Genomic DNA, 22,875 nt, shown 5'->3' with positions numbered 1-22,875 from the left:
AAGGTAAGGTTTTCTGACAGAACACCGGCTCCCCCATGCTGAAATCGGAGGAGCCGGAGCATGTGTGCAGCAGCCCCTGTGTTTGTGAATGACAGGAGGCTGCTGCATAGTATTTCCTATGGAGCCCTTGCCTGTAATAGGCTTCCATAGGAAACTAGTAAAATCATCATAGATTCCAATGCTAGTGCATTGGAGTCTATGATAATAGCAATCAGATGATTGATTGTTATCGTTCCCTATGGGAGCTATAAAAAAAGTGTAAAAAAAAAAAAAAAAAAAAACATACAAATTCAATTCACCCCCCTTCCCCCCCCCCCCCCCAAAAAAAAAGAAAAATGCACATCATGGGTGTCACGATGTGCGAAATCGCCCATAGTATAAAAATATATTCCCCATATGGCAAACAGCAAAATGGAATATAGCGTTCAAATGGCCGATTCGCTGTTTTTTTAGTTGCTACATTATAAATATAAAAATTATATAAAAAGTGTTCAAAAAGTCACACACACCCAAGAATGGTATCAATGAAAATTTCAGATCGCCCCGCAAAAAATGAGCCCCCATACAGCTCCGTACACATAATTACAAAAAAAGTAATAGGGGTCAAAATATGGCGACAAAAAAATAAAAGATATTTTTTTCCCACTTTTTTATTTTTTTTATCATTATCAAAACGCAAGAAAAACTATACATATAAGCTATCGCCATATTCGTACTGACCTGTAGAACAAAAGTAACTGGTCAGTTTTAAGGTACATCGAACGTCGTAAATAAAAAAACCTGTAAAACTGTGGTGGAATTGCTTTTTTTTCTTGCAATTTCACCCCATTTGGAATGTTTTTCCCGCTTCTCACTACATCATATGCAATATTAAATGGTGGCGTTTTAAAGAACAACTTGTCTCGCAGAAATCAAGCCCTCATATGGCTATGTGAACAGACAAAAAAAAAAAAGTTATGGCTCTAGCTAGGCAGGGAGCGCAAAAAAACCCCCAAAAAACTCTGGTTCTGAAAGGGTAAAATAAATTCACAACAGCGGTATGTGTCCATAGTACTGATGTAGTACAATACAGGTCCCTAGGCCTGCGCATAAATAAGCACATACTTATATAGAGCAGACAGTCCGCAGAGATCCGCTGGTGGTAATATAATGTGGTTTTACATGCGTCTTGTAATGATGTCAGCCATGTGTAGTGCAAGTGCCAGACAGTAGGTGGAGCTATGGAGTGTGCACACATGATTATCTGGAGACAAGGTAATTGATTTAGTGCGGTGATGAAGCTGGAAAGTTCCTCAGGACTGAGGAGGTAAACTAATTATCATTAGTGCCTAGATTTACAAGGAGGGAACCAGGGCAAGTTCACACAATGCAGGCTTGAGGATGAAGTCTGCAGGAAATCTGCTCCAAATCCACAAATAGATTTGCAACACACTTGTCAAATTGTGGATTTAAACTCTGTTGAAGAAATCCGGGAATTATCCAGGAACAATTCTGGAGATAATGGGCATGCTACAGATTGGAAAGGATGATCTGCAAAGGCAAATCTGTGCATCATGTAAAAGTGATGTAGATTTCTCCTCTACTGTACTTTGCAGTGCGCAATCTGTACATTGAGCCTTGCGGTACATCTGCGCAGGATGGATGTACTATAGATTTGCTGTAAATTCCCAGTGTACTACAGTGCCAACAAAGTGGATACGATTTTGGCCCCATGCACACGGCCGTTGTGCAGTTTTGGCGGCTCGGATGCGGACCCATTCACTTCAGTGGGGCCGCAAAAGATGCGGACAGCACTCCGTGTGCTGTCCGCATCCGTTGCTCCGTTCCGTGGTCCGCAAAACATATATAACATGTTCTATTCTACAAGAATAGGCAGTTATATTAAAGGCTATCCGTGCCGTTCTGCAAATTGCGGAATGCACACGGACGCCATCCGTGTTTTGCTGATCCGAGGTTTGCGGACCGCAAAACAAACAACGGTCGTGTGCATGAGACCTTTAGCAAATCTAATCCATACAGTGTTGAACAAGATATTTGCTGCATAAATTGACTTGTGGTGCAGATATTAAGGCCATATTCGCATAATGGATTTTCCATGAGAATTTTGGCGTATTTTCCCACACCCATGTCCATAAAGAACTTTCCCTCAATTCAGCTTCCATTGTTTTTAGTGGAAAACCCATGCTGAAGTTTATATTGAGCGTTTTTTTTTTTTTTTTTTTTTGCATTGGTTCATCCTTCATGCGGATTCTGCGTGGAAATTCCCCTTAAAATCAATAAAATGCTTAAATACCATGTAAAAATCTGTATCAAAATCTACACCAAAAACAGCATAAAAAACTGTGAAAAATGTGCAGGATTTTGATTCTGCGCCTAAATTTTCTACGCACTAATAAAACCATAAGGCCACAGGCACACGTTGCTGAATACACGGAAAATCGCAGCGTAGTACAGTACCAGTAAGTGGATGAGATTACACTAATCTCTTGTACACTTTGCAGATTTTGTTCCATGCGGAAATTGACCTAAATTGCGGATTTCAAAACAAATAGCATGTCAATGATGTTTGTGGTTTTAGCTGCGGATTTCAGTGGAAGGGTAAGATCTGCGACAAAACCACATCAAATCCACACCAAAATCTGCAATCAGACATTGCGGATTTGTGTGCGGATATGCTGCAGAAACGCAGATTCGTGCAGATCTCAAGTCCATTCACCCACAGCCATGTGCAAGTGGCCCAAGGGTGGCTGCACACGGTGAGGACTATGTGCGGAGAAAAAACGGCTGCATAGTACAGCACCAGCAATGTGAAGGAAATTAGCCAAATCTCATGCACGTATTGCTTTATTTCTTAGGTGCAGATTGATGTGCGGATTTCGCCCTTTTCAATGGAAGAGTGAGATCTGCAGAAAGTCCGTAACAAAAACCGCAAGTAACTTGTGTGGAAATGCACAGAATTCATTTGGCTCTTCTGCACATTTCCCCACATTTCCCCACACCCCTGTGCAGGTACCATATGTCAGGTCCTAAGGCCTCGTTCATATTTCCATGTCCATTTGACATCCATGGAAAACCCGTCCGGATTTCATCCATGAGAATGTCCATGATGAATACCTGTTTGGTCCGTGTGTCCGTTTTTTCTCCTCCACGTGTCATCCAAATTCCACGGACACTGCTCAGCAGAAAGTTGATTTGCAGAGCATCTCCTACTAAGGGATCATGCACAGGACCGTTGGTGTATTGTGGTCCACAAAATACGGCCGTGTGCATTCCGCATTTTGCCGAACGGAACAGCTGGCCCCTAATGGAACAGTCCTATCTTTTCCGTAATGCGGACAATAATAGGACATCTTCTATTTTACAGACTGGCCATGCAGACATATGCACACGGAATGCACACAGGCTCATTTCTGTTTTTTGAGGCCCCACTGAAGTGAATGGTTTCTCATACAGGCTGCAAAAAACAAAACAAAAAAAAACGGACACAAAACAAAAAAAATATGTTTGTGTGCATGAGCCCTAATGGCCCATGAAACACTGACAGAACACGGATGCCATCCGTGCTGTGTCAGCCGTTTTCGATGGACCCATAGACTTCTATGACAGCGTTTGGTCTCCTTGATGGTCAGTGGAAAACCACTCATGTGTGAACACATTAAAATCAGTGGGTACGCGTGACATCCGTGGAAAATACAGATAGCACACATCCGTGAAAAACGTTAATGTGAATGAGGCCTATGGCCGCAGCTTGTCCGTTTATATGTGAACCTTTGCCATGCACAAGGAGAAAGCCGCAGCAAAATCTGAGACATATCCGCACGTAACTCATCAGGATTTTGCCGTAGATCCGCAGCAGATTATTTCCCATGTGGATGTATCCTTAATGTCCTCCATATGATTACATTTGGACATGCCAAATTCCTGGACGGCAGATTACCATAGACAGGACCATCTTGAAAAGCTCTGCAGCTTGCGCAGGCCTACAGCTGGGAAGGGTGATGCTCGGAGGTGTTGATGTCTTTATGATAAGTGGCCCTGGGGGGTTGGGGTGGAGAGTCTGGGGCTGAGGTGACTGACACTCCCTCAGAGGGAAGGCGGGTTCTACCAGCAGCTGATAAAACTCATCTACCCCCTACAGCAGACTCAGCAATCAGCCTTCTCCTCAGCTGGCACCATGTGTCCTTTGTTGATCCTGGTGCTGCTTCTGCACGTTAGTAGTTCTAGGGCACAGTTTGGAGAGTATTGCCATGGATGGACGGACAACTATGGAAGTTGGCACTCAGGGTTTCAGTGCCCTGAACGATATGACCATGTGGAAGCTACCTACTGCTGTGGATCTTGTAATCTAAGGTACTGCTGCACTGCCAGTGAGGCCAGGCTGGACCAGGGTCAGTGCCCTAGTGAGGAGCAGGAAGACATTCTCCGGGATGGAGCGCCCGCTGTAGAGATGCCGGATGCAGGTAAAACCGTACTCTTTGTATACCATGGCAATGCAGGTGGAGTTTTTGTTACTAAGGGCTAATGCACCCAACCGTTACATGTTTTGCAGTCTGCAAACTGCGTATCTGAAAAAACACGGACCCTGGCCGTGCGCATACTGCATTTTGCGGAACGTCCAGCCCATAATAGAACAGTCCTATCCTTGTCTGTAATACGGACAATAATAGGACATGTTCTATTTATTTATTTTGAGGAGCATATTCAGTTGTGTGTGTGTGGTGTTGTTTTTTTTTTTTTTTTGTTTTTTTTTATGCGGACCCATTGAAATGAATGGTTCCGTATACGGTCCGCCAAGTTAGGGCTCATTCACATGAACGTGTGATACCTGTTGCCGTATTGTGGATCCGCAATACACGGGCATGGGTCTGCAAATTCGGAGATGTGGAATGTAGAAACTGAACACTACGGAGTGCTTTCTGGGGTTCCGTTCCGTGCTTCCAGAATGGAAGGATCGCGGACCCATTCAAGTGAATTGGTCTGCGATCCCCAATACGCCTGCCCCACGGAGGGTGCCCGTGCATTGCGGACCGCAATTTGCGGTCCACAGCACGGGCTTCACACGTTCATGTGAACGAGCCCTTACTCTGTGTGCATTCCATTTCCGTTCCGCAAAAAAATAGAATGTGTTCTATTACGGACAAGGATAGTACTGTTACTATTAGGGGCTAGCTGTTCCGTTCTGCAAAATACGAAATGCACATGGATAACATCCGTATTTTTTTGTGGATTGCAAAATACATACGGTCGTGTGCATGAGGCCTGAAGCTGTGGTCACACTGTTTGCTGGGAATCCTCCCAATGTACACATTTAACTTGTCCATAGCTTAAGGGGCGTGTTACACTGCCCGATGTTCGGTCCGTGCGAGCGCCAATGGATGATAAAATATCACCAGCTTATGCAGGCCAATGCCATCCTGATAAACTGCTACATTTTATTTTCTATATTGTAAATCTGCTTTAAAGTACAGTAAAGTTTAACATCTTTTTATTTATTTTATTTTTCTTGTAGTGCCCACATACCTACCTTTTCTCCTAGTTGGCACCGTATTTGTGAGCTTTGTCATAGTGGGTGCTCTTGTAGGAGTATGCTGCTGCAGATGTCTTAGACCTGAGGAAGAAACCCAGATGAATGGACCTGCTCCACAAAGCCGACTCTTGGATACAGAACCATCTACTGACGTCTCGAGGCACTCCAGTTCCAGCTCAAACTGTGCCCCCCGCGGATCCCTTGGTGCTCGGCCACAAAATCTCTGTGCTCTGGGAGCGGAAAACATCAATTTGTATATGAACATGCCACAAGGCTATCCAGTCATGGGCTGTCCACCAAATGCGCAGTTTATACACGCTGGCCCATCTGCTGCTCCTTTCTTACAGCCACCATTCATTAACTATGCTGTGCCAGGGGAGCATGCCATATTAATGGCACCAGCATCTTACATTGACGCCAGGAGGGGTTACCCACAATCTACAAACTACCTTCCACTGACCCAACATATTGGGCCAGAAGAATCTCCTTCTAAATGTTGACCCACAGGGAAGTTTTACTATAATGGACTGAGCCCTGTGAGGACAGGAACGTGAAATGATTTGTATGCGGAGAAGAGAAGTTTTTATGGAAATGGCAATATGGTGTAAATGGCGCAAACAAATGACTATTGAGCCTAGAGGCTGTGTCCATCCCACCAAGTCTTTATCCAGGCAGCCACCATGGATTACCCTGACATGAACAGCGCTGCTGGTCTGAATGCACGTCCAACCGCTCTCTTCATTTTGGGGTACTCTACAGGTTACAGGGGCCCCTCTGGATAGGGGATAGTTAAATATAACTGGAATACTTAGTTAAGGCTACATTCACACGAACGTATTTTGTTTCTGTGTCTGTTCCGTTTTTTTGCGGATAGGAATCGGACCCCTTCATTTCAATTAATAAAAATGCAGACCGCACATCGTGTGCTATCCGTATGGCCGTTACGTACTCCTGCAAAAAAAAAAATACAAAACATGTCTTATTCTTGTCCGTTTTGCAGACCAGTATAGGCATTGTTACAATGGATCTGCAATTTGCGGACAGTAAAACGCATACGGTCGTGTGAATGTAGCCTAAGGGCTCATGTACACGACCGTTGTTGTTTTGAGGTAAGTTTTTCACGGATCCGTTCTGTATCTGAGGTTTTTTTATTTTATTTTTTTCCGGATCGGAAACGGTAATTTATTAATCACCAAACACATGAGCAATATGGGCTGAGCATAGCATTTCTACAGTATGGATCCGCAAAATAGGGATGACATATGGATGTGTTCCGTGTACGTTCCGTATTTTTTGTGGACCCATTGACTTGAATGGGGCCTCGGACTGTGATTTGCGGACAATAGGACATGCACTACTTTTTTTATTTTTTTTGTGTCAGACAGCCATGCGGATAAACGGATTGCATACAGAGCCCCATTGAAGTAAATGGTTTCACCTACAGTCCGCCCAAAACAAAACAAAAAAAAAGTAAGCTAAAAGAAAATACGTTCGTGTGCATAAGCCCTAAGTCTTATACGTGGATGATTGACCACTGGTGATTTCTAGGACTATGATTACTCTATTAGTAATCTTCTTGCTTGGGCCTTTCTACTTCCTTCATCATATTCCAAGTAGTTTTGTACTTTTTCCGAATTCCTGTGTCATCACAAAGGCTGCTGCAAGGGATTTTTTTTTTTTTTTTTTTTTTTTTTTTTTATGTGAAGAATTGACACCCCCTCCCATGTTTTTCTGTATTTCTTCATAACCATTTGTCAGCACTCCACTTGGCATATGAGGAAAAGACTAAAACAACCGTATGTTCTTTATTTTTTATTTTTTTTATTACTTTGAATTTGCAAATTGTGATGGTTGCTCTTAAAGAATTTGAGACTGTGACAATCATTCTAGATGTTGAATTTGCTTCTGGAAAAGGAGCGTTGTATGTTACAGTGTCAAGTGCACTTTATTTTTTACAGTAAAATAAAACAGATGTACTGTTATCAAGTCTGTGCTCTTATTAACTGCTCCTGGTGATTGCATGTTAATTTTATAAACTCTGCAAGTCAGTGGTTTTCTGTTATCTGTAGAACATCATGGTTCATAAGGAGTAATCAATGCTTTTAATTATGTCCTGAAGCTCCTTTAATGGGTTCTTTGTGGCCTGAATTGTGCCATTGTTTGCACAACTTGCCCCCCTCTGGCAAAGGTGAAGTCCTCTGGCTCTGGCAGTCCAGGTGCTTCCAGAGTAGAGCTTGGGTCTGATTACTCTACACTATGAAAATTGAGGACTTTTGTCTTGATGCTGTGTAGTCCTCCCAAGACAATGGCTGTCCACCAAGGTGCTGATGACCAAGGGCTTTGCATACTAAGAGGTTTATGCAAAAGAGAATAGAAACTATTTAGAATCTGACTGGATTGCTCTCCATTGTGAAGGTATTGCTGTCTAAACATTGCACAAAGCAGGTCTCAAATATCACTCTCTTAGAATCCAAATTAGACTTTGCTCCTATTACTGCAATTTGTCCATCTTGGGAGGTTAGCCTAATGATTATTATTAAGGATATTGTGGATACTGTGTCTTGCTAAGCCCAATATTTCGGACCAGATTTTTATAATTTTATTTTTTTAAACTGTGATAAATTTGGAGTGAAACCCATTAACCTAGCTAATCACACCCACTTTCCCTCTATTTCAAAACTAGAGTGAGTGGTGTAGAAATGCAAAAAAGAGGCTTTTTGAAGCCAGAATTTTGGCGTAAAGGCATGATAAATCAAAGCCATTGTATGAGGGAATAATCTTTAGGCTTCATTCACACGTCGGTGGAAGACTGTCCGTGAGTTACCGGACTGGCATCCTGCTTAGTGCAGGAGTGCACGGCGTCATTGGTTGCTATGACGCCATGCGCTGTGTTCTGCCGCTACAGTACAGTAATACACTTGTATAGATCATATATGAGTGTATTACTGTACTGCGGCACACAGCATCATAGCAACCAATAACGCCGTGCGCTGCTGCACTAACCAGGATGCCAGTCTGGTATCTCGCGGACCGCGTTCCACGGACGTGTGAATGAATCCTTAAAAGGTGTCGTGTCATCAGAGTATCCCTTTGAGTGATCAACTAATTAACCTGAAAACAACTAATTTGCTTGGGGATGGGGGGGTGCAAAGATGGATTAAGTTGCAACAGAACAAGAGCCACTCCTACAAATCTGCTAACTGTGCTGGTTCATAGAGGGGTCTTAAGTGGAGAACCCCTCTTTATGATGACCATGTGCCCTCATAGAGAATATGGAAAGGGATTTTCTCCATGAGACAACCTCTTTAAGGCTAATTTCACATGAGTTGACTTCATTGCAGAAAAGCGCCCATATTACACATGAATGAAATCTATGGGTAGCTAAGTACTGTACATGCTAGCTTCTGTTTCCTATGTGTTCATATTCTTGGTCAGTTTTCAGGGAGCAGCACTCCTATGAAGTTGGGAGGAGCATGACAAGTTTTACTCCCTGGACATGTGTCTGTAAGGTGGGGGAGATGCAAATGACCTCAGGAACAAGCCTCATATTCACAGTCTGTTACTGTCCTTTTCCTCTCCATGCAGATGCCAGTGACCCCAGTGGGGGGGATGGTCTCCACACTTCTCACCAGAGAGGATATCTGCCCTCGGATTGGGGTAGGGGGGAGGCTTCCCCTAGGAAAATAACAAATGTACAAAAATTCTACTGCAGTTTTGAAAATATTTTCAATATATAATTAAAAGAAATGCACAGTGTAAACCTGGCCTTATGCTTCCAATAGTGCCTAGGCATCTACATTCAACCATGTCCTCACTCCCGCTCTCTGGTTTTCTCCCATACATACAGTGGTGTTTGCTGTATACAGCTATATCCCAGTCCTAAATATGGAGTAAATAGAAATCAATGAATGCAGACAGTATCTTCATGTGCTACATGCAGATTTGTGTTTTTCTAATTGATTTCATAAGACTCGGCGGCATTCACATGGCTGTGTGATGTCTTATTATCTTGACTGACTGTGGCCGGGTCTACTGTCCTGTACCCAAATGATGCTGCAAGTACAGAACAGGAACTGGGACTCGCAGCATAATATATTTTTACAATGCAGTGAGTTTGGCTCAGAAAAGCCATGGCTGGTCGGGAAAATGTGGCTGTCACACGGACCATTTTTACCAGACAACCACATTTTACAAAAGTAGTCTTCTCTTCAAACATTGCATGGAGCAACCATACAGATATACTGTACAGTGCTGATATCTGTGCTAGATATAGCTGTAAGGGCTCATGCACACGACCGTATGCCCTCCGAGACGAGCGGACTATATGTCCCGGCGCAGCATACGTTGTGCGCACAGCATTATGGGTTACTATGATGCTGTGCACATCGGGCCGCCTGCAGAGCTATTGTCCAGCACTCGTATGATATTATGAGTACGGGACAATAGCCCCGCAGGCGGCCTGATGTGCACAGCATCATAGTAACCTATGATGCTGTGCGCACAACGTATGCCGCTCCGGGACATATGGTCCGCTCATGGACCGTATGTCTTGGAGGGCATACGGTCGTGTGCATGAGCCCTAAGGCCCCTTTCACACGGGCGAGTATTCCGCGCGGATGCGATGCGTGAGTTGAATGCATTGCAGCCGCACTGAATACCGACCCATTCATTTCTATGGGGCTGTGCACATGAGCGGTGATTTTCACGCATCACTTGTGCGTTGCGTAAAAATCTCTATATTGTGCGTTTTTCACGCAACGCAGGCCCCATAGAAGTGAATAGGGTTGCGTGAAAATCGCAAGCATCCGCAAGAAAGTGCGGATGCGGTGCGATTTTCACGCACTGTTGCTTGGAGACGATCGGGATGGAGACCCGATCATTATTATTTCCCCTTATATCATGATTATAAGGGAAAATAATAGCATTCTGAATACAGAATTCATAGTACAATAGGGCTGGAGGGGTTAAAAAAAAATATATATTTAACTCACCTTAGTCCACTTGTTCGCGCAGCCAGCATCTCTCCTGTCTTTAACTGTGAGCAATAGGACCTTTATTGATGTCACTGCATTCATCACATGATCCATCACCATGGTGACGAACCATGTGATGAACGCAGTGATGTCATCAAAGGTCCTATTGCTCACAGTTAAAGACAGGAGAGATGTCGGCTGCGCGAACAAGTGGACTAAGGGGAGTTAAATAATTTTTTTATTTTTTTAACCCCTCCAGTGCTATTGTACTATGCATTCTGTATTCAGAATGTTAACCATGTTATAAGAGGAAATAATACAATCTACAGAACACCGATCCCGAACTTCTGTGAAGAAGTTCGGGTCTGGGTACCAAACATGCGTGATTTTTCTCACGCGAGTGCAAAAGCATTACAATGTTTTGCACTCGCGTGGAAAAATCGCGGTTGTTCCCCCAACGCACCCGCACATTTACCCGCGACGCCCGTGTGAAAGGGGCCTAAGAGTTTGCTAATTGAGGGGGTCTTGAGGAGAGTATTTCCTTCCTGGCATATGTCTAAAGGTATTGAATGGGGCTATGAGAAACCACAAAAAAAAATAAAAACTGAATTGTGTTAACCTAAAGGGGTTGTGTCACTTCAGCAAGTGGCATTTATCCCATAGACAAGTTAATACAAGGCACTTACTAATGTATTGTGATTGTCCATATTGCTTCCTTTGCTGGCTGGATTCATTTTTCCATCACATTATCCACTTGTTTCCATGCTTACGACCAGCCTGCAATCCATTTTGATGGCTATGCTTGTACGCTATAGGAAAAAGTAGTGGGCTCTCTGGTGGCCAGGACTGTGGGGGTGCACTTAGGCCTCTTTCACATGGGTGCAATGCGTGAGGTGAACGCATTGCACCCTCACTGAATCCGGACCCATTCATTTCTATGGGACTGTGCGCATGAGCTGTGATTTTCACGCATCACCTGTGCGTTGCGTGAAAATCGCAGCATGCTCTATATTGTGCGTTTTTCATGCAACCCAGGCCCCATAGAAATGAATGGGGCTGTGTGAAAATCGCAAGCATCCGTAAGCAAGTGCGGATGCAGTGCGATTTTTTTTTTTTTTATTTTTTTTTTATACACGCATGGTTGCTAGGAGACGATCGGGATGGGGACCCGATCTTTATTATTTTCCCTTATAACATGGTTATGTGATGAGCGCAGTGACGTCACCAAAGGTCCTTTTCTCCCAGGTCATCAAAGAAGAAGAGAGGAGAAGCCAGGCAGCGTGAACAAGTGGATGAGGTGAGTTTAATATTATATTTTTTTTTTAACCCCTCCATCCCTAATTTACTTAGCACGCTGTATTAAGATTACTATTATTTTCCCTTATAACCATGTTATAAGGGAAAATAATATAATTTACACAACACGGATCCCCAACCCGAACTTCTGTGAAGAAGTCCGGGTTTGGGTCTGAGTACCAAACATGCCTATTTTTCTCAGGCACTTGCAAAACGCATTAAAACGTTTTGCATTCGCGCTGGAAAATTGCACATTTTCCCGCAACGCACCCGCATCCTATCCGGCCCTCACACACAACGCCTGTGTGAAAGAGGCCTTAGGCTGGTGCTTTTTTTTCTATAGTGTACAAGCACAGCCACCGCTGATGGATTGCAGTTTGGTCATAACCATGGAAACGGCCAGTGTATAATGTGATGGAAAAATAAATCCAGCCAGCAAAAGAAGCGGTACGGATAATAATAATACATTAGTGATTGCTTTGTATTAACTTTCTCTACATGATAAATACTGTTTGTTGAAGTGAGACAACCCTAAAGTCTGGCGCATTTGTTAAGGGACTTAAAAAAATAGTTGCAAGTGCCCCTTCTAAGCAGCCGTGCAACAACATTTAGTCCCACTGCTGGTTTTCTGCTGTGTTCACCAGTTTGGCGTGACAGGGGCTGTACCGGGGTCGGGAGTCCAGCCAGAAACAGGTGTAAATGTTGGCAAAAAAAAAAAAACTAGTTTTATCACCCGACGCAAGGACTGCCATAAATGTGCCTAATTTAGGCTAAGGCTACACAGTGCCATGTGGTGTGCGACTTATTGGTAAAACTACATTGTGATGTGTCGTCCGACATTCATGTCGCATGACATTTTTTATAATGATATTCAAAGGTGTCGCACTGTGCCATGCGACATGCTTGGATGGATTTTTTGTGACTGTCGCATCGCAGTATATCACATGTCACTGTGCAACACCATTGACTATCATTATAAAAATACAATGTTGTCGTGTAGCCCTGGCCTTATGGCGAGACACACGCCTCCACATAAATTAGAAGAATCTACAGACCGCACAAGGGGGAAACTAAGACCGGTGTAAAAAGAAATCCCTAAGCTCTCTGGAGTACAGGGTACTTGGTGAGGCCATACTGAAATGTGGCCTGCTATTCTTCTAGGGCTTTGGTGTGTTGATATTTGGTGCAGTGTTTTTACTACGACAGATCTAGGATTGCACGAGCATTGTTATTTCAATGCTAGAAGTAAATACTTCACATGGGATTTTGTTCCTAGAGTTAAACCCCAGGTGTTGCCAACAGAAGTGCAAGGAAATCCCTGGGATTTACTAACCAACTGTGTAAACAGCAACGTTTTCACTGGCACCATGGCTCCCACTGCACAGTGCGGCTAGTTCTCTTCCAGGTGCACTACAGCCAGTCCACATGAAGATGGAAGGCTCGAGAATTTCAGTGTATAAGGGCTCGTTCAAACAACCATTGCATACGGCGGGTCAGCAATACACGGGGCACCGGCCGTGTGCATTCTGCATCACGGATGCGGATCCATTCACTTGAATGGGTCCACAAATCCAGAGATGTGGAACGGAATGGAAGCACAGAACGGAACCCCATGAAAGCACTACAGAAAACGCATCAGTTTTGTCCTAATGCATTCTGAATGGAAAGCAATCCGTTCAGTATGCATCAGGATGTCTTCCGTTCCGTCTCTTGTACGGTATTTGACCAGACAAAATACCGCAGCTTGCTGTGGTATTTCTTCTGGCGAAAATCCCAGAACACTACCGCATTAACTTCCATAGAGATGTTTTAATGCTGGATCCGGTACCAAGTGTTCCGTAAATTGCTGCGTTGCCAGATCCAGTTTTCTGGTCTGCACATGCGCCGGGACATAGGAGAAGCTATTTTTGGTTTTGCTATTAGAATTTTCATTTTAACGTTGTACTAACATTCAGATTCATTTAAATGAGCGGTAGTGGGCATGGTGCAGCAAGCAAAATGTTATTTCATTCCGGACAGACCAGACAGTGACTCTGTATGTCCACATGTCCAACAGCTAATGCAGGATCAACTTTACAATTCTAATAGATGGCGTGGTGACAGGGAAATCTTAGTATTGTGCTGAATGCATGGGATGAGATTATGAGTCTAATAGATGGTGCCCTCTTTTTGAGGAGTGAATTATACTAGGAATATGTGTAATGCAAGGCACCAACAAACAGACCAGTGATGAAAGCAAAAAGGTGTTTATTCACCAGAAACATAAACGTCCAGGACACTTGCTGGTAACAAGGAATAATAACAAAAAACCAGGCAAGGAGATTGCAGGAATAGTCCCAACCAGTGCTGAATGATGCTGTGCACTTGGCAGTCGAGTCACTCCAGATCTTGGGTCCGCTGTAAGGACAAAGTTCCTGGCAGTCTTCAGTCACTAGGAGTTGTGACCTATACCTGGTTGAGGGAAAATAACAGTGGGCACTGATCACCCTGAGAGACCTCCTTTTAAATGCCTGCTGACCAATCCCAGGGTGCCAAGTGTCCACTACCATAGGTGAACAAATTGCCCTGCACCTGAGTACAAGGCCTAAGGCAATCACAAGTTGATTAACCCATGACTGGCTCCCTAATCCACTTTGCTCTTGTGAGTCAGTATAATATGCGCCACTGGTCGACGAAGTGCATAAGAAGCGCGTACTTGCGACCGTGTATCCCTTTGCGAACCTGCGTACGCACGGACGCATGATTGACTCAGCGCGAGTATGCGAGCGCGTGGACCCAGATGCGGAAACGGAAGTCGCAGGAGACACCGGAGACAACCCTGGCCGCAGCGTCTTGTCACTCGCCTGGCCACTCTGTCCCCGGGACTCCGACGGTCCTCCCCTCCGATGTCCACGCGAACGCATCTCCGCACTGGCTCGCAAAGGGGTCAGCGCTGGTGCATCAGAGACACGCATAACCTGTCCCGCAACTCCACGAGGACCCCTCTTGGCTCCCCTGGAGTGCAAAGCAGGTGAGGATCTTACATTACCCACCCCTCGAGGAGGCGGCTCTGAAGACTCCAAGCAAGCTTTCCCCGGATTATCCCGGTGAAAGGCTGCCACCAACTCATCCGCATGCACCTGGCGAGCAGGTATCCAACATCTCTCCTCTGGACCAAAACCCTTCCAGTCCACCAAGTATTGAAGAGACCTTTGGACAAAACGAGAGTCCAAAATTCTGTTTGCTTCGAACTCCGGTACCCCTTGGACCGCCAGCGGGGATGGGGTCTGAATGAAGGGAGCGGAGTCGGCTGCCGATTTGAGAAGTGAAACATGAAAGGTGTTCACTCCTCGGATCGACGGTGGAAGAGCAACCTTGTACGTAACTCGCAGTGGTTTGAAGAATAGAAGTGAGGCGGCTCTCTGTTGGCAAGAGGATGGATTAGGTGCTCAATCCAAACAAAGCGTACCCAACGCTTGTGGTAAGGAGATATGTGTAAAAGTAGAGGGATGGCACTCAAACAACTGAGGTGTATGGAAAAATATTCATTTAATGAGGAATAGCTGATGTTAAAATATATCAGATATAATGGCTGTGTATGCACATGATTAAATAAATCAATACATGATGGTAATAGAGATAATAAAAGAAAAGAAAATAAAAGAAAATAAAATAAAATAAAAAGACACCAAGTAAGGTGGTTCGATGTCAATTCAATAGAAATCGGTTGAATGTCAATTCAATAAAAAATTCAATAAAAATCCTGCTGGAAAAAAGAGAGAGGAATCCTGTTGGAAAAAAGAGGGAGACACTCCGCTGAAAAAAAGGTCACTTCCAGTATTATAATGACCAATAATATCCTAGTACAATGTCAATAGTGTATAATCCTGTTGGAAAAAAATTGTATAATCCTGTTGGAAAAAAAGAGGTGCTCCTGGTATGGAGGGAGAGGAGATAGTCTCGTAAATCTGTTTTATCAACCTGTTTTGGGAGAGAGGTATGTACCTTCCTAAACAGGTCTAATTCATATAGCCCAAGATTTTTTAGGGTTTAGAGATTAATCCGGTTTCGGTCCAGTATTGATGGGCTGTGGAATAAAGACTGCTTTGTAAGCAGGTACGTTACCCTCCTTGTGGTTGTTGGTGCGCTGATCAGCGGCTCCTGTCCGGGCGGCGATATCCACGTGTGCCGTTCCCGCTCTCTGGTGTCTCCGGCCGTTAGTTGTTATTAGGTGTCGTCACTTCCGGTGACGTCACCAGCGTTCCTCGGATCTCCCGCTCAGTGCTGATGGAGCTTGCCACGTGGAGGCTAGTGGCGGGAAGCGGAGGCGCTGTAGTTTTTGGGTAGCTCCGGAGCTGATCTGTAGTGGTCGGATCCTTCTTGTTTCGTTGCTAGCTAGATGACATAGACTTACTCAATGCCCATACGCGTTTCAGAGCTCACTGCTCCTTCATCAGTGGGAATTTCCCACTGATGAAGGAGCAGTGAGCTCTGAAACGCGTATGGGCATTGAGTAAGTCTATGTCATCTAGCTAGCAACGAAACAAGAAGGATCCGACCACTACAGATCAGCTCCGGAGCTACCCAAAAACTACAGCGCCTCCGCTTCCCGCCACTAGCCTCCACGTGGCAAGCTCCATCAGCACTGAGCGGGAGATCCGAGGAACGCTGGTGACGTCACCGGAAGTGACGACACCTAATAACAACTAACGGCCGGAGACACCAGAGAGCGGGAACGGCACACGTGGATATCGCCGCCCGGACAGGAGCCGCTGATCAGCGCACCAACAACCACAAGGAGGGTAACGTACCTGCTTACAAAGCAGTCTTTATTCCACAGCCCATCAATACTGGACCGAAACCGGATTAATCTCTAAACCCTAAAAAATCTTGGGCTATATGAATTAGACCTGTTTAGGAAGGTACATACCTCTCTCCCAAAACAGGTTGATAAAACAGATTTACGAGACTATCTCCTCTCCCTCCATACCAGGAGCACCTCTTTTTTTCCAACAGGATTATACAATTTTTTTCCAACAGGATTATACACTATTGACATTGTACTAGGATATTATTGGTCATTATAATACTGGAAGTGACCTTTTTTTCAGCGGAGTGTCTCCCTCTTTTTTCCAACAGGATTCCTCTCTCTTTTTTCCAGCAGGATTTTTATTGAATTTTTTATTGAATTTTTTATTGAATTGACATTCAACCGATTTCTATTGAATTGACATCGAACCACCTTACTTGGTGTCTTTTTATTTTATTTTATTTTATTTTCTTTTCTTTTATTATCTCTATTACCATCATGTATTGATTTATTTAATCATGTGCATACACAGCCATTATATCTGATATATTTTAACATCAGCTATTCCTCATTAAATGAATATTTTTCCATACACCTCAGTTGTTTGAGTGCCATCCCTCTACTTTTACACTTGTACGTAACTCGGTTGATCTTTTGTGTCACTGGGTATGGGCCAATGAATCGAGGACCCAACTTGGAAGATGGCTGACGCAGCGGAATGTTCCGGGTGGAGACCCACACCTGATCTCCCACCTTAAACTTTTGCTCTACGGTGCGATGACGATCAGCAAATTTCTTCTGTTGCGCCACCGCACTGCGGAGATTCCGCTGGGCCGACGACCAAATGGGACGCCTATCCTTGAACCACTGATCCACCACCGGTGAGTCAGTGGAGGGTCCGGCCAAAGAAGAGAGTCTTGGATCCCTGCCCCCCACGCACCTGAACGGAGACATCTTAGTGGAAGCATGCTCAGAGTTATTATAAGCCACCTCCGCAAAGGGTAGATACGCTGCCCATTCCTCCTGGCAGTCTGACACGAAGCACCGGAGATATTGCTCCAGGGTCTGGTTAGTCCTTTCCGTCTGACCGTTGGTCTCTGGGTGAAAACCAGAAGAAAAAGACAAATTAATACCCAATCGGGAGCAGAAAGAACGCCAGAAGCGGGAGATGAATTGCACTCCTCTGTCTGAAACAATGTCATCCGGCGCTCCGTGTAATCGAAAGACATGATTCAAGAACAGATCTGCCAATTCTCTGGCCGAGGGCAATCCAGGGAGTGGGATAAAATGGGCCATTTTACTAAAACGGTCCACCACTACCCAGATTACCGTACTTTCAGAGGATCTTGGCAAATCTGTGATGAAATCCATGGAAATGTGAGTCCATGGAGCCTGGGGAATAGGCAGTGGGAGTAAAGTCCCAGAAGGGGCAGACCGAGACGGTTTACATCTGGCGCAAACAGTACATGCCTGGATATAGGCCTTAACATCCACGGACATGTTGGGCCACCACACGTGACGTTTAACAAGGGCAAGTGTTTTTTTAACACCCAAATGCCCGGCAGACTTTGAGTCATGAAGCTGTCGGATGACCTCCAATCGAAGGTTAATGGGTACGAACCATCGACCCTCGGGTTTGTCAGGTGGACTCTCTGCCTGTGAGGGCTCAAGAAGAGAGGACAAGTCCTCCATTACTTCTGCGGCCCCCAGGGCAGCAAGAAAACATTTAGTTGGGAGAATGGTTTCTGGCTCAGAGTCCAGGACGGAAGCAGCCTCAGGGAAGCAGCGGGACATGGCATCTGCCTTCACGTTTTTGGAACCTGGTTTATAAGTGAGGCGGAAATTGAAGCGGGTGAAAAACAATGCCCACCTGGCTTGTCGGGAGTTGAGTCTTTTGGCACTCTCTAGATACTCCAAATTTTTGTGGTCAGTGTAAACCGTGATGGGATGTTCTGCACCCTCTAGCCAATGTCTCCACTCTTGAAAAGCCAATCTTACTCCCAGAAGCTCTCTATTGCCGATATCATAATTACACTCGGCTGGAGAGAGCTTCCGAGAGAAGAAGGAACAGGGATGTAACCTCTCGGGGTTCCCAGAATACTGTGAGAGAACTGCCCCTACACCGACCTCTGAGGCATCGACCTCGAGAACAAAAGGTCTGGAGGTGTCTGGATGAGTAAGAATTGGTGCCGTGCAAAAGGCCTGTTTCAGCGTCTCAAAGGCTCTGACTGCCTCTCTCATCCACTTAGAAGGATTAGCTCCCTTCTTAGTGAGGTTGGTGAGAGGTACTACTATCGCAGAAAAATTCTTAATAAACTTGCGGTAGAAGTTGGCAAAGCCTAAGAAACGCTGCAACCCCTGAAGATCCTTAGGTTGAGGCCAATCCAAGACAGCAGAAAGTTTGGATGGGTCCATAGCCAATCCCTTTTCTGAGATAATGTACCCCAGGAAAGGCAACTCCTTCACCTCAAACAGACACTTCTCAAGTTTGGCATAGAGGCGGTTCTCCCTCAGCTTCTGGAAAACCTGACACACGTGTCTCCGATGAGAGACCAGATTCGAGGAGTAGATTAGTATGTCATCTAGATAGACAACAACACATCTATCCAAGAAATCTCTGAGAACATCGTTGATGAACTCCTGGAAGACCGCGGGAGCATTACAGAGACCGAAAGGCATCACGAGATACTCGTAATGCCCGTCTCTGGTATTAAATGCGGTCTTCCATTCGTCACCCTCTCTAATGCGAACTAAATTATAAGCACCCCTTAAATCGAGTTTGGTGAAGACTCGGGCCCCTGCCACCTGAGAAAACAGATCATCAATCAGAGGCAGTGGATATCGATTCTTCACCGTAATCCGATTAAGGGCACGATAATCGATGCAAGGTCTCAAGCCTCCATCCTTCTTCTCCACAAAGAAGAATCCAGCTCCAGCAGGGGAAGTGGATGGACGAATGAAATTCTTCTCAAGGTTCTCTTTAATATACTCCCGCTGAGCCTGAACCTCAGGCCCAGTGAGATTATAAAGATGCCCTCGTGGTGGCATGGTGCCTGGCAACAGGTCTATAGGACAATCATATGACCTGTGGGGAGGTAATACATCAGCCCCCTGAGGACTGAACACATCTCGGAAATTATGATACTGCTGTGGTAAAGTACTTAATACTTCCATGGAGGCTAGTGACAGGTCGGGACGAATGCACTTAGTAAGGCATTCCGTACTCCACTGACAGATAAGACCCGAGCGCCAGTCCACTACTGGATTATGGAGCCTTAACCAAGGGAGACCCAAAATCACAGGAGTGGATGGCATGTCAAGGACAAAAAGGCTTAAGGTCTCCCGATGATCAGCCCCCACCGTTACCTGTATTCCCGGAGTCATCCACACTGCACGACCATCTTGAAGAGGGGAACCATCAATCGCGGTCACTGACATGGTGGTTTTCGGCTGGATCAACGGGATGCCAAGTCGACGAACCAAGGTTGAGTCCACAAAATTCCCAGCGGCCCCAGAATCGATTAGTGCTGAAAACTCATGGACCTTGTCTTGCCACCGTAAGGATATGGATACCATCACCCGGCTTGGAGGAGGGATAATAGCACCTAGGGGGTTCTCCTCTATGCCCCCTAGGTTCATTTGTTTCCCGCCGGCAGGAGGGGACAGGTTTTAACGAGGTGTCCAGACTTCCCGCAAAATAGGCACAGGCCTTTCTGTTGGCGACGAGCTCGTTCTGCCTGTGTGAGATGGGAGGATCCAACCTCCATTGGCTCTTCGGCCGATTTTAGAGGCCCTGGATGTGGTCGAGAGGATGAAAACCGAGACGACCGTTCCACTTGCCTCTCACGGATTCGCCTGTCGGCATCGATTGCCTGAGAGATAGCCATTTCCAACGAGAAGGGGGTAGGAAAGGCCAAAAGAAGATCCCGGACCGCATCCGAAAGTCCCAAACGGAAGCGATGGCGTAGGGCTGCGTCGCCCCAGGTGGTGAAAGCTGCCCATCGCCTGAATTCTGCAGCGTATTCTTCAGCTGGGCGGCGGCCTTGTTGAATATGCTCAAGATTGGTCTCTGCGGTGCGAGTACGATCCGGGTCATCGTAAATCACAGCCATAGCCTCGAAGAAGGCATCCACTGACGAAAAAGCTGTATGGTCTTGAGGCAAGTTAAATGCCCAACGTTGGGGGTCTCCACGTAGCAGTAACATTACAATCCCAATTCTCTGCCTGAGAGTGCCAGAAGCCATCGGTCGTAACTGGAAATAAAGGAGACAGGAGTCCCTGAAGTTTAAGAACTCCTGTCGCTCTCCTGTGAAGGGGTCAGGCAGAGGGATCTTAGGTTCTGTTTGATGCCTTGCGATAGTGACGGGTAGTGCTGAGGCTCCCTGGATAAGCTGCTGAACCTCCTCCATCACAGTTGTCAGTTGCTCTTGGATTTGCGCTGCAGCGGCTGCTGGTATATTTGGGCGTCGTTGGAACAGCAGGTTAACGGCTCCCGTTAATTCATTCAGCTGCTGCTGGATCTTGTCCATGGCAACTGTTAGTTGGGCCCACTGTTCTGTAATGCAAGGCACCAACAAACAGACCAGTGATGAAAGCAAAAAGGTGTTTATTCACCAGAAACATAAACGTCCAGGACACTTGCTGGTAACAAGGAATAATAACAAAAAACCAGGCAAGGAGATTGCAGGAATAGTCCCAACCAGTGCTGAATGATGCTGTGCACTTGGCAGTCGAGTCACTCCAGATCTTGGGTCCGCTGTAAGGACAAAGTTCCTGGCAGTCTTCAGTCACTAGGAGTTGTGACCTATACCTGGTTGAGGGAAAATAACAGTGGGCACTGATCACCCTGAGAGACCTCCTTTTAAATGCCTGCTGACCAATCCCAGGGTGCCAAGTGTCCACTACCATAGGTGAACAAATTGCCCTGCACCTGAGTACAAGGCCTAAGGCAATCACAAGTTGATTAACCCATGGCTGGCTCCCTTATCCACTTTGCTCTTGTGAGTCAGTATAATATGCGCCACTGGTCGACGAAGTGCATAAGAAGCGCGTACTCGCGACCGTGTATCCCTTTGCGAACCTGCGTACGCACGGACGCATGATTGACTCAGCGCGAGTATGCGAGCGCGTGGACCCAGATGCGGAAACGGAAGTCGCAGGAGACACCGGAGACAACCCTGGCCGCGGCGTCTTGTCACTCGCCTGGCCACTCTGTCCCCGGGACTCCGACGGTCCTCCCCTCCGATGTCCACGCGAACGCATCTCCGCACTGGCTCGCAAAGGGGTCAGCGCTGGTGCATCAGAGACACGCATAACCTGTCCCGCAACTCCACGAGGACCCCTCTTGGCAAAGCAGGTGAGTGCAAAGCAGGTGAGGATCTTACAATATGATTATATCATGAACTCTGCCGCCCTTTTAACCCCCTAGATGTGCAGCATCTGGGGGTATTCCGTTCTGCGTGAGTGAGGACGTGGTGGACGTTGCTCCAGAAATGTGCCAAGTAGCTTAAAAAGTCGCAAATTATGGTAAACATATGTCATGCACCATAATCTGTGACTTTTTTACATCAGTATAGTGGCATAAGATAATTAGTAAATGCAGAAACGCGGAGCATCCTTGGCATCACTGCGCTGATTGCTGGGAGAGTTCAGACCCCCATGATAACTATTGATGGCCTACAATAGCACTCAGCAACGTTTGGCCAGGAACGCAGCTCTAGCGTAGCTATGTCCTATTCTTGTCCATGTTGCAGACAAGGACAGACATTGTTACAATGGATCCACACAAAAAAATAAAAATATTGATGCAATACGGTTGTCACTAGTGTTGAGCGAGCATGCTCGGCCGAACTGCTGTTCAGCTTGAGCATAGCTATGCTCTGCACATCCGAGTGCTCGGCTGAATACTGCGGGTGCTCAAGTACAATTTAATACAATGAAAGTCAATAGGAGAAAAAGAGAGGGTGTCTGGTTCACAAAAAAAGTCTAGAAATTGATGGAAACCCTATCAAAATGGTTTGGCATTAAGAGGATGGCTGGATGCATCTTGGACTCCTATTATCTACAACATACAATAGACAACCACACAAAGGCTAAATGACGAAAGCCAGGTATATGCAAGCCATCAATCTATCCATGAGACAGATGACAGCCTTGTGCACTATGAGACATTCCAAACCAGCTCTCATCTGACTGAGAGCCAGGAAGCCTCAAAGTTATTTCACATCTGTTGGATGGCTTGAGTGGACCTGCGCACCTAGATCATTATCATTAGGGAGACAAAAAGTTTT

The 22,875-nt window shown here is 45.6% G+C and overlaps 1 protein-coding gene across 1 annotated transcript; it reads left to right on the top strand.

Annotated features, from left to right (window-relative positions):
• The first annotated feature begins 4,174 nt into the window (after positions 1–4,174).
• Positions 4,175–6,027, top strand: LOC122919794 (protein shisa-1-like). Its single transcript, XM_044268981.1, has 2 exons — positions 4,175–4,460; positions 5,510–6,027. Exons 1-2 carry the CDS (start codon positions 4,175–4,177, stop codon positions 6,025–6,027), a joined length of 804 nt encoding a protein of 267 aa, XP_044124916.1.
• Positions 6,028–22,875: the final 16,848 nt, after the last annotated feature.

The sequence above is a fragment of the Bufo gargarizans genome, chromosome 9, assembly GCF_014858855.1.
Source record: "Bufo gargarizans isolate SCDJY-AF-19 chromosome 9, ASM1485885v1, whole genome shotgun sequence".
Lineage (NCBI taxonomy): Eukaryota > Metazoa > Chordata > Amphibia > Anura > Bufonidae > Bufo > Bufo gargarizans.
Note: the sequence above shows the minus strand (reverse complement) of the source record. Positions and strands in the feature narration are given on the sequence as shown.

Coding starts and splice junctions, on each gene's coding strand:
- LOC122919794 (XM_044268981.1), top strand. CDS start 4,175: ATGTGTCCTTTGTTGATCCTGGTGCTGCTTCTGCACGTTAGTAGTTCT. Junction 4,461..5,509: donor TGTAGAGATGCCGGATGCAG/GTAAAACCGTAC, acceptor TTTTTCTTGTAG/TGCCCACATACCTACCTTTT.